General features: G+C 44.8%; 2 protein-coding genes across 2 annotated transcripts in view; one reads left to right on the top strand and one right to left on the bottom strand.

Annotated features, from left to right (window-relative positions):
* The window catches only part of utp3 (UTP3 small subunit processome component), a 10,344-nt gene extending 8,589 nt beyond the window's left edge, over window positions 1–1,755 (top strand). Inside the window, exons 14-16 of the mRNA XM_063216592.1 lie at window positions 171–246; window positions 1,012–1,119; window positions 1,386–1,755. Of these exons, the coding sequence (XP_063072662.1) occupies window positions 171–246; window positions 1,012–1,119; window positions 1,386–1,475 (274 nt within the window). The 3' untranslated portion in view covers window positions 1,476–1,755. The remainder of the gene's footprint in view (window positions 1–170; window positions 247–1,011; window positions 1,120–1,385) is intronic.
* Window positions 1,756–2,771: 1,016 nt separating this feature from the next.
* On the bottom strand, window positions 2,772–11,280 carry ppcs (phosphopantothenoylcysteine synthetase). The gene is made up of 6 exons (XM_063216591.1): window positions 11,140–11,280; window positions 9,998–10,122; window positions 8,901–9,183; window positions 7,229–7,419; window positions 6,061–6,164; window positions 2,772–5,333 (listed from the first exon to the last, which is right to left on the bottom strand). Exons 2-6 carry the CDS (start codon window positions 10,077–10,079, stop codon window positions 5,007–5,009), a joined length of 987 nt encoding a protein of 328 aa, XP_063072661.1. The 5' UTR covers window positions 10,080–10,122; window positions 11,140–11,280; the 3' UTR covers window positions 2,772–5,006.
* Between the last annotated feature and the right edge of the window lie 610 nt (window positions 11,281–11,890).

Raw genomic sequence — 11,890 nt, 5'->3', positions numbered from 1 at the left:
TATGGTACCCCAGAAGGCCTGGGTTCGATTCCCAACAAATCTACTCCCCTTTGCTGCAATAACATCAGCGTATAATTTAATATAATAAGCAGTCATCCTATCTAAGAGATACTATCCGCCCAGGCATTAATTGTGGGTGTTGTAAGTAAAAGAGACGTTTCCCTCTTCAGAGCGGAGGAGGAAGAGGAGGGTGAAGGTGAAGATGAAGGGATGCCAGAGGACGCCAAGAGAGGAATTACATACCAGGTACACACACACACACACGCTCGCTCGCTCTCTCTCTCTCTCTAGATGTGTACAGAAACGAGCAAAGCTACCGAGTAGCCAAGGTTGCTGAAGAAGTTTTGCAATGAATTCACTTTATTCGCTCTGGATGTGACATTGACATGTTTGATTTCGTTGATCACATATTGTCTCTGGCTAGTCAGCCTGGGACATTCAAAGATATGAGCATTCCAATTGATTTTCCCCGAACCTCGTCAAATCTCATTACCATAATGTTAGCTGACTTTTCAACGCTGAAATTTGCTCTGGTCGCTCGGCGAATTCGCCTTGGTCACTTTATTCGCGACCCTCCTTAGAGAAATGACTTCCGTCGCTCCGGTGGCGTAGGTTGCTCTTCCGTCGCTTCCGTGGCGTAGGTTGCTCTTGTCTCCATACCGTTGCTCTTGACTACACGTGGCGTAGGTTGCTCTTGTTGTGCACACACCGTCTCCATACATAATAATGTTGAATCTTCCACTGCTCTACGTAGAAGTATTGAATTGAATCATCCCTTTTTTCCTTCTGAATCTGTTGTATTGTTCAGTTGTCAGATCACAAACTTTTATACTACTGAGTCTATGATCATAAGATGACCCCTGTGTGTGTGTGTGTGTGTGTGTGTGTGTGTGTGTGTGTGTGTGTGTGTGTGTGTGTGTGTGTGTGTGTGTGTGTGTGTGTGTGTGTGTGTGTGTGTGTGTCTGTGTGTGTGTGTGTGTGTGTGTGTGTGTGTGTGTGTGTGTTCCTCAGATGGCGAAGAACAAGGGCCTGACCCCGAAGAGGAAGAAGATCGATCGCAACCCTCGAGTCAAACACAGAGAGAAGTTCAGACGTGCACAGATACGCAGGAAGGGACAGGTACGACACACACACACACACATACACATACACACACACACACACACACACACAGTCATGGAGGATGGGACAGATATTACACACACACACACACACACACACACACACACACACACACACACACACACACACACACACACACACACACAGGATGAGACAGGTAGGCCTATGTCTCTCTGTCACACACAGCCAATAGCCACAGTGTGACCGGTGTCATTTGTATGGAATTATTGTCTCTCTCTGACTGTGTATGTGTGTTCTAACAGGTTCAGCAAGTCCAGAAGGAGATGACCCGCTACAGTGGGGAGATGTCGGGTATCAGAGCCGGCGTCAAGAAGAGCGTCAAACTCAAGTAGACGCCGGGACACGTGTGTGTGTGTGTGTGTGTGTGTGTGTGTGTGTGTGTGTGTGTGTGTGTGCGCACATACTTTCTGTATCTCATGGTTGATAATGACCGTTTGTATAGTGAGAGGTGTGCATGCATGGCTGTGTGTGTGAGAGAGAGAAAGTGTATGAGCAAGAGAGAGGTTTTTCTGTTGAAGACGGCTGAATGCAGTAGAGTCTATTGTATCTGTATTGACTTTATTGAGTGTAATTGAATGATTTTAATAAAGCCCTCATGTGTACTACACCAGACTACTAGTGTTCTCGATTACTAGTTTGGAACACTGAGCTGCAGGCTGTTCTTTGTTACTACTATGGAACACTCATGTGTTTTACACCAGACAAGTAGTGTTCTATATTACCCGTATGATAGAGGGGTTTAACATTCTCCTATGCACGTGAGCTCACTTGAAATAGACAGAGAAGACATGGCAAACTGTCCTTTGCTTACAGAAGTCAGCAGAAGTCAATTATTTTTGAAAAAAATATAGTCTTGCAGTGAAAATTGACCATCCAACTTGTGTTAGTGCTAACTTCAAAAGTCCGCCTCCATGATAGCATGTGGGTGCAGTAGTGTATTGGTTAAGTTGTTCTCACTCATCTGTAGAGCTAAATACAGTGCTGAATGATATAAATGGGTTTTAAACAGCATGAAAAGCCACTCATGCATTGTATTTTGAAGGGAGATCTTCAATTACTGCCACATAGTAAGGACAAATTGCATTCTCTACTATGTTTTAATAGTTTAACTCCATCATAAGGAACAGCAGGTGATAAAATGGCGGGCTTTTGGTCAAGAGCTGTCACACTGTAAGCACTACAGACAGGAAAACATTGAAAAATATGACAAGGAATACACCCTCCATTTAAGCTGGTGAAATCATGTCCAAGATAGGAATAATAGTTTTAAAAAATATATAAAATCATCTCATCGGTTAATGTATTTAACTGTTAAGCGTTTTGGTTTGTTTTTAGTCTTCCTTGGCATTTGCTGCCTTATATTGTCCCCGTCCCAACTCTTGAGACGTGTTGTTTTTACATATTCACAAATATCCCCCAAAACAATAATTTTGGTCAGTTTTGATGGATGATATGTTTTCTTTGTGCCGTTCTCCGTCTAATGTAAGAATCAGACGTTTTGAAAATGGCAGTATTTTGTTATTATTCACAATTTACCTTGTGTCCCAACTTCTATGGAGTTGGGGTTTGTACATTGCCACACCAGCAGGTGATTTTTATTAATATAATGAAACCAACATCACGTGTACTCCAGTTGAGATGTTTATTGAATCAGATGTTTCTACTCCAGCTGAGACGTTTATTGACAGATTTACAAAGATGCAGAAGGTACAACCTTCACAAATCACCTTCATGCACATCAGCTGTGACACACCTGAGATGTTATGTCACCATGCTTAAATAATGCACCCTTATGCCACACCAGCAGAGGAAAAAGTATGTAAAATATAATATATTTGCACTTGCACTTATACACATTATAGCCTCAGCGCTGAAGCCGTACTTGCAGGAGGCCCCAGCAGCTGTGTGTTGGCAGCAGAGTGGATACAGGAAACAGCAGGCGAGAATGCTAGTACACATGAGTTAGCATCAGATGTGGCCAAAGTAAAAGTAGACGTAAAAAACAGAACCTGTTTCCCTCCAACACAAGGTAACGGGTCTACAGTTGCTGGGGTATAGAGCGATGAACCTGATCCTGTGCTGGTTGGATAACATTTTGGAGTTTTCATTTTAGGTTTTAAGTTTTTTTTTTAAGTAACCAAAACATCTAGCCACCTCATTAGGTGCACTATGTAATATCATGTTTTAGTTTTGAACCTAGACCATATATTTACTTCTACTTTTACTCTGGCCAGCTCTGGTTAGTATGGTAGTAGACAGCAGACTATAAATATCTTGGTGTGCGATCATGTGTGTGTGTACACAGCAAACCTGAATACACGCTTAACAAAAAGGATTGTCCTCTTCAAGAAAGAAAAAACGATCAGTAATAATCAGTGTCTTTTTCTACTTTTATCCTTGAATTATGTACTTAGTGAGTATGGGTTCATAGGCTGGTATGCCGCTTGTTACCATGCAAGCACACCTGAAGCGACAAAACTACAGTCACTGAACTGTTTTCATAGCCAGAGCAACAGGAGCGATAAAAGTGACACAGAATAGCCGTTGCGCAATCTGGCATTCCAATTGGCTGTGTTGGCTGTTGCCGAACCACATCATGTCTCATTATAATAACATTCGCTGAGGCTGAACTATTAACTGTTGCTTGTGGTGCTCAAATCGCATCTCGTCACCCCAAACCGCTTGGTCTCTTCTGCCGACAGCTCCTCCATACAAGGTGGCCATGAGTTGGTTCCGGGTTCCGCTACAGAGTCCAGTTGCCATGCCAACAGTACACAGAGGTCTGTTGTCGTTGTCGTGCCACTTCCGATGCACCTCTCCCTCCAAAGTCCAGTAGCACTGCTGTGCCCATCGGCAGCTGGCGGTAGTAGTGTAGTGTCAGGCCCTTTGGTAGCACTGCTGTGCGCTACACAGGCAATGTGCAGTAACAACGCCAGTGGTGTAGTCTACGTAGAACGCAGGTATATGGAGTATACCCACTTCTAAATGTCAGGGATTTCAGTATACCCACTTAAAATTGATTGATCCATTGTTTTCAATGGCACAAATATATACAGTATACCCACTTCAAAAAATGCTCAAATATACAGTATACCCACCATAAAAAGTAGACTACACCACTGAACAACGCCAACATTGAAACGGATAAAAAAAAACCTTCAAAGTCATGGTATTGGGTTGAATGTTGTAGTTGCTGGAAGCTTGACATAGCAATGTCTCTAGAAATAGGACACATTTGGACAATAGGGCCTTGTCACAAGATAAAGGAGGTGTTATGAAACTCATTTCCAGTCCAAACTCAATTTTGAGAAAAGGTGTACTGTACTGAACTTTGCCTTTGAAGGGCAGCTGCGCATCCCCTGCATTGGCATCAGATATGCCTGCTGCATGAAGTGTGTGTGTGTGTGTGTGTGTGTGTGTGTGTGTGTGTGTGTGTGTGTGTGTGTGTGTGTGTGTGTGTGTGTGTGTGTGTGTGTGTGTGTGTGTGTGTGTGTGTGTCTCAAGTGTGCTGCATGAAATACTGTATGTGCATTGATGCGATGAGTAAGTGTGTATATGTATTGTATATATCAGGTATGTTGCATGGTGTGTGTGTGTGTGTGTGTGTACGATGCACTACTGAGTGCGTGTACAATTCATTACTTCTCTTCTCCCTCTTGCTCCTCATGAAGTGTGTGTGTGTGTGTGTGTGTCAGTCCTGCTGTATGAAGTGTGTGTGTGTGTGTATCAGTCTTGCTGCATAAAGTATATGTGTGTGTGTGTGTGTGTGTGTGTGTGTGTGTGTGTGTGTGTGTGTGTGTGTGTGTGTGTGTGTGTGTGTGTGTGTGTGTGTGTGTGTGTGTGTATGTGTATGTGTGTGTGTATCAGGCCTGCTGCTGCGTGATGAAGTGTGTGTGTGCGCTGGTGAGCGCGTCTACTATCCGCTGTTCAATCTCCGCCCCTGCCCTGTCCTCCTCGTCCGTCACTCGCAGCTCCTGCGTGTCCGTCTTGGTTACTATGACGACGTAGCCGCGGCGCGAGTCCAGAACGTTGGCCACCACGGCCTGGTGGCGGTAGGTGTCGAGCGCCTTCCGAGCGCGAGCCAATAAGATCTCTCCATCAGTCTCCAGTTTGAAGGAGATGACGAACGCCAGCGGAGACCACTCACACACCAGGGGGGACAACATCTTAGGAACCATCTTCATCGAGATCTGAACACACACACACACACACACACACACACACACACACACACACACACAGACACACACACACACACACACACACACAAGTGGAGAGAGCATTTAAGGAACCGTCTTCATAGAGATCTGAATACACACACACTCAAACACGCACACACACACAACCATATCAAAAAAATGCTGACCAAAGGTGTTTACAGGCTGTCTACATGAGCTGAGGTGTTATGACTGTAGACCAGTGTCTCTCACTTTTTCAGAGCGAGCAGCACCACTTTAACCCCTCCACCACCCCAAATGTTCAGGAACCACCTGTCAACTGAATTGACAGTTGACGGGTGCTAATTTGACTGCTAATTTCAATGCAGATCATTTACTTTTTACATACTGTACATTTACAAGCATGTCTTATGGTGGGGAAAATATGACTACAGCTATATTTAGCTTTGTGATAATGTTACAAATGTAGTCTACTCCTAGCTTATCTTGGAAAAGTAGAAATCCCCTCGCGGACCACCTGGGCCACTGGCGGTCCTGTGAGAATCACTGCTGTAGACTGAGTCTCTCTCTCTCTCTCTCTCTCTCTCTCTCTCTCTCTCTCTCTCTCTCTCTCTCTCTCTCTTCTCTCTCTCTCTCTCTCTCTCTCTCTCTCTCTCTCTCTCTCTCTCTCTCTCTCTCTCTCTCTCTCTCTCTCTCTCTCTCACACACTTTTCTAGCCGTCTTCAGGTGTTGGTTCTACCTGTAGTGGCCCGTTGGACGACTGGATCTTGTGTTCCGGCATCTCAGAAGCTGGAATGTAGAAATCAGACACCGCTGCAGCCAGGTAGAACATGGCTTTGGAACCTAGAGGGGAGAGAAAAGAGGTAGAGCATAGCATTAGAACCTGATGAAGAAAGGAGAGAAGATAGAAAGAATGTGGCTTTAGAACCTGATGGAGAGAGAGGAGAGGAGAGAACAGAAGAGAGAAGAGAGGAGAGATAGAAAATGGCTTTGAAACCTGGTGAGGAGAAGAGAGGAGAAAGGTAGAACGTGGGTTTAGAACCTGCAGAGGAGAGAGAAGACAAGAGGAGAGGTAGAACATGGCTTTAGAACCTCCAGAGGAGAGGAGAGAGGGGGAGAGGAGAGGAGAGGAAAGAGGTAGTACATAGCTTTAGACTCTGCAGAGGAGAGGAGAGGTAGAACATAGAACATGGGTCTAGAACCTGATGAGGAGAGGAGAGGAAAGGAGAGAAATAGAGAAGAGGAGATGAGAGGAGAGAAAGAATATAGTTTAAGAACCTATGAAAGAAAGGAGAGGTAAAACATGGCTTTAGAACCTGCAAAGGAGAGGAGCCATTGAAAGTCTATTGTGTGTAGACTATATCTCACCTATGTTGTTGAGAGCCTGTGGTGTGTATACTATAACCCATGCCTGTAGCTCTTTGAGTGCCATGGACTTGAAAACGAGTCTTTTCAGAATGTATGGCACAGTGCCAAAGACTTGATATCAAGTCAATTGCGTTTTTTTTATGGGGGGTGGGGCCTAACACATTGATCTGGTATGTTTATTGTTCACATAGACAAAGAACTCGATTTTTTAAGGCTCTTGAAAAATCACTCAAACGTTGAAATAAGCCTGGCAACCCCCCGGTCTGAATTTGAAAATAGCTGGCACTCAATGAGTTAAGAGCCTGTGGTACAGCCTTCAGCAGGCAGATGTAGAATACACTATATCTCACCTATGCCACTGGGTGCCTGTGCTGCAGTGGTGTATACACTACATTGAGAGCCTGTGGTGTGTATACTGTATCTCTATGGCATTGAGAGCATGTGCTGCCGCCTTGAGCAGGTGGAGGTAGTCTGGCAGGGTGCTGAGGGTATATGGGTCTATACTGGGCCTAAAGCAGTAATACTCCACTGTAGCCCACCTATGGCATTGAGGGCCTGTGCTGCAGCCTTGAGCAGGTGCAGGTAGTCCGACAGGGTGCTGAACTCCACTGGTAAGAGTAAACCCCCCTCCTTGACGGCCTGGTAGCGCTGCAGCACGGACGCAATGTCCGGCAACGCCCTCTGGTCCACCAGGACTCGAGTGGACGACCCCCCCTGGGTCTCGGCAGGGCTGAAAAAAAGACAAATTTGGGTCATTGAGTCGATTATTTGGGTAAAAATTTTATAAACCGATTATTAAACAATAAAATAATTGAATTTTGTGCAGAAACGTTACGGGATGAACAAAACAAAAAACTTGATTGAAGCTTAGGCGGACCTACTACAGATTTTTGGCCAAAAGCAAATTGCCTGTCAACATGTTCTAGCTTCAAGGACGCCCGAAGGTAGGCCACTATATTAACCCCTGTGCTAGCAGGATTAAATAACCACGGCCACATTTTTTTAATCGTTGCGGCCATAATCACGTTTTTTTTATTCATTTCGATTAACCCAATTAAACCTAAGGCACCTGCAAAAAATGTCTGCTGAATGCCTGAGCCCTTTTTGGGAAAAAGTGCCCTCGGCTTATAAAACCCTATATATCTCAGCCTTCTCCGAAGCACATAAACACATAGAATAAGTTGCATTTAAAAGCTAGGACCTTCATCTTGCATTAGAATGTCTTCATTCAGCTCAGCTGTGGCCTAACGGTTAAGGACATTGACTTTGACTTTGCAAGTTTGAATCCCTCCCCTCTACTCCCTACCGCACACATGGCTGAGGTGTCCTTGAGCAAGGCCCCTAACCCCCATACTACTGCAGGGACTGAAACCAATACCCTCTAAATAACTAAATCGCTTTGGATAAAAGCATCAGTTTTGTAATGCAATGTAATAATGTAATGTAATGTTGCATATATGCAACATCAGGCTTAAATGGGTTCATTGTGCAGCCCTACCCCTGTGTCTGGTCCTGCTTCCCTCCTCCTTCGATGGTGAGTCTGAATGCGTTCAGCAGGTTGACCCCGGCGTAGCGCCGCGTGTAGGGATAGAGCGAGCACCAGGGCTTGACACTGGCACCTGCCAACCAGCCAAATGCTGGTAAAACTTGGCTGTGGCCAGTAAAAATTACAGTGCCACTAGCCAATGTGGCAGGTACCTTATTCAACGGTATGACACATCAGAATAGCATTTATTCTGCATTTTACGTCTTGTGTATCAATTGTTTCTATTTACGTTCAAGAAAAAGCTCAGTTCCTCAGTTTTTATTTGTTTGATTTATTTCCATATAGAAAGCTATGCATTAATCTGATTGCTTTAACACCTCATCTTCTGAGGTTAGATGAACAGCGTCATGATAAAGAAAAAAAAGTAATTTCAAATTTGTGGCTAGTAGAATAAGCTGAATGGCTAGTTACACAGGAAAACCACTAGCAACATGGCAGGCAAGTGGAAAAGTTAGTGTCAAGCCCTGGCGAGCACATACATGAAAATACCCTTACCCCTGGGTCTCGGCATACATGAAAATACCCTTACCCCTGGGTCTCGGCATACATGAAAATACCCCTACCCTTGGGTCTCTCCTTCGGTGTTCAGTGAGTGCGTCGAGGAAGTTGACCCTGGCGTAGAGGCGCATGTAGGGGTAGAGCGAGCGAACACATGAAACACCTACCCCTGAGTCTCTCCTTCGGTGCTGACTGTGAGCGCGTCCAGCAGGTTGACCCCAGCGTAGCGCCGCGTGTAGGGGTAGAGCGAGCGGTGGCGGTGGAGGAAGATGACGGCGTAGCCCGCCCCCAGGAAGTACTCCGCCGAGGAGGCGCCCCGACGACCGCTGCTGAAGTTGTCAAGGAAACGCACGGTGCGCGACTCCAGCGGAACCTTGGTGCCCCCCGAGGTGACGAGGACCACGCGCCGCCCCTCCCCCGCGTGACGCGCCGCGAACGCCGCCATGCGGCCTGTCGAGAAAACCAGCCAAAAGTAAAAGTAAGTTCATGATGTAAGTACAACACTCGCACATGATATTACATACCTGTTACATTGAACCTAATGAGGTACAGAGTCAGTGTTGTTACTGAATAACACTAAAAACCCACCATAAATTTGATCCCACCAGTGCAAAGTCAGCTGATCGTAAGGCAAGTGGACACATGTCTACTGGTTACTCAGATCGATTACCTGTGTTGGAAGGAAACTGGGTTTCTATTTTACTTTTACTTTTGACACCTCTGAAGAAAAAATACATTGATTTGGCAAAACACAACGAGACCACCACGACAATCAAATCAGGGCTACAATTGGATTTCGCAAAAAGGAGAGGATGAGATTGAGAGGCCCGGAGACCTCGCTCCTGACTTGGCGTCTGTACTCCCTCTGTGCCTACCCTTTCCACTGCAGTCATCTTTAATGAGAAACACGCCAAAGAAGAATAAACATAAAGGCCATAGTTCAGTAAAGTGGTAACTCTTGTCTGAGGCAAACTTAGGAGAGATGTCTCCTCCTAGTACAGATGTCACATCATTCACGGGCAAGAGTTCACAGAGGTTATGGGTGAAAATTGTGCACATCCCAGGAAAAGTCTGACTGAAAGGTCGAAACATAATCTTAACATAAACGACCGAATGGTCTAAATGTAATCTTTGCCATGGAATTAAAAAAACACTAAGAAAAAGGATTTTAAGAGTGCAAGAGCTCACAGAGAAACAATTTAACCAGAAACCACAGATAGAGAAACAAAGTCTTTGCTGCAGATTATAATAATCGTTTACTGACCTTTAACCTCCTCCACCTGCGCCGGCACCGCAAACTCCTCGGCCAGCCGGCCCTCCGACGATGCAACACATCCCTCTGACATCACCACGCACACCTGACACCTGATGAGGTCACCTGTCTGTCACCTGTGGAAGAGACAAACAGAACAGCCGTCATCGTGGGCCTCAGGCAAACTAGTCGCCTCCCATTAATCCTATTCCAGAGTTGTACAAAGTATAAGTACTATTTTACAGATGTAATTACAACACTATCGACCGATATCGATACATCTGGCCGATACATCGTGCATCCCTATATGATATTGCATGGTTTCAACTTCTATACAACTTTGTCCTATGTCCAAGCTTGCCTCTGTGTCATAACACTGATATGACACTTTACGACACTGTTGAGTAATGCGAATGACGCCGGCGTCAAGTAAAGTGTTTTCCAATGCTGTTATGACGAGGTAGCAATTCCATCTGCTGCATATGGTTGTCTAATCATCATTCATAATACTCACACTATCACCTGAGGTCATCCGACTATTCAGTCAAAACATAAATCATGATATGTAGGCTACATTATCTATGAGTGACAAGGCAAGCTTTACCTAATTATGAGAAACTGGTTGAACAGTCAGAGATGCGTGTTACACCTGAGTTACTGCATTCCTTTTGTTTACAACATGGCTGTGATGTGATCAGAACTCAGGCAGCAGCAGCACACGCAGACTTATAGATAGAACTCATAAAGAACCATGTTATTATTCATGCTATATACATCACTGTAATGGAGTGCATATAAACATGATAAACAACAGATTAGTTTTATGTTTGTGTCGGGATAGCGTCAGTGTGGCGTGATCAGGCAGGTGGGCGAAAGTTCAGATCCACCCTCCAACTCAAACTCAAGGTGAACTTGAACTGTAAACACAGCACTGTTGTGAGCCAGTTCTTAACGTACACATGTTTGATGAATATGTTTGCAAACGTGTCGTTTTTATTGAATGGGACACATATGCTGTCTCTTCATGCATGTCTTTTGAGAAGACACTGTCAGAAAGCATCTTGACTTGCATAGCTACAGCAACAAACAAGGAAGTCTGGAATTAGTTGTGCTATGCACCCTGCTGTTAAAATGTGTAGTAACTATTTCCTTACTTGTTAGATGTGTCGAGGCCACAGCAGTGAAGCGCAAGATGCAGTAGTGTTGACTTTTAAGACATCCAGCCCATAAAACTCAGCAAATGACTACTTTGCTAAATCAAAACCTTCTCTGACAGGCTGGCGTTTCACTGCAGATTTCCTCATGCTGCGCTCGTGTTTTTTTTCGTGGAAAACTCCTGCGCCACCTGCTGGGTTGGAGGGCAAAGATTAACCAGGTCACCTACTGTGGCCATTAGGTGTCGCTGTGTAGCCAAAAGTAGAAGGGTCAGTCTGAAGCACTCTGCAAATGCTGCTTGCTTTCTTGCAATGCAAATCACCTTTTAATATCACAGTGTTCCTGCGCTAAGGTCTATTTCGGATGTTATAAAATTTGGCTATGTTACGATTGCCTCCAGACTAATCTAATTTAGGGTTACTATTGCCGTGTGCGTGTGTGTGTGTGCGTGCGCGCGCACACACGCGACATCTTCTTGGCAGCGTCCAGAGCTTGTGTGTGAATATGAGAATGTCTAGTGCTATTTCAAAGCACTTTGAATCAACTGTATAGTTGTGACATCGGGCTATACAAATACATGTTGTTGTTGTTGCTGTTGTCTCATGATGGGCACAGACTGTTAGCAGTGATATGCATATGCAGTGCTATCTTTGTCCATACTTTCAGATGGAAATCATGCTGAAACACACACACACATTCTCTGTCAATGTCAGCATTATCGTCAGGTCAGCCAAACACTCTCACAATGGT

Source organism: Engraulis encrasicolus, chromosome 14 (assembly GCF_034702125.1).
Source record: "Engraulis encrasicolus isolate BLACKSEA-1 chromosome 14, IST_EnEncr_1.0, whole genome shotgun sequence".
Classification (NCBI taxonomy): Eukaryota; Metazoa; Chordata; class Actinopteri; order Clupeiformes; family Engraulidae; genus Engraulis; species Engraulis encrasicolus.
Note: the sequence above shows the minus strand (reverse complement) of the source record. Positions and strands in the feature narration are given on the sequence as shown.

Excerpts from the sequence above, each read along its gene's own strand:
- ppcs (XM_063216591.1), bottom strand. The coding sequence starts at position 10,079 with ATGTCAGAGGGATGTGTTGCATCGTCGGAGGGCCGGCTGGCCGAGGAG. Across the intron at positions 9,184-9,997 it reads GCAGGTGGAGGAGGTTAAAG|GCCGCATGGCGGCGTTCGCG; the intron begins GTCAGTAAACGA and ends TTTTCTCGACAG. Across the intron at positions 5,334-6,060 it reads CGTCCAACGGGCCACTACAG|ATCTCGATGAAGATGGTTCC; the intron begins GTAGAACCAACA and ends GTGTGTGTTCAG.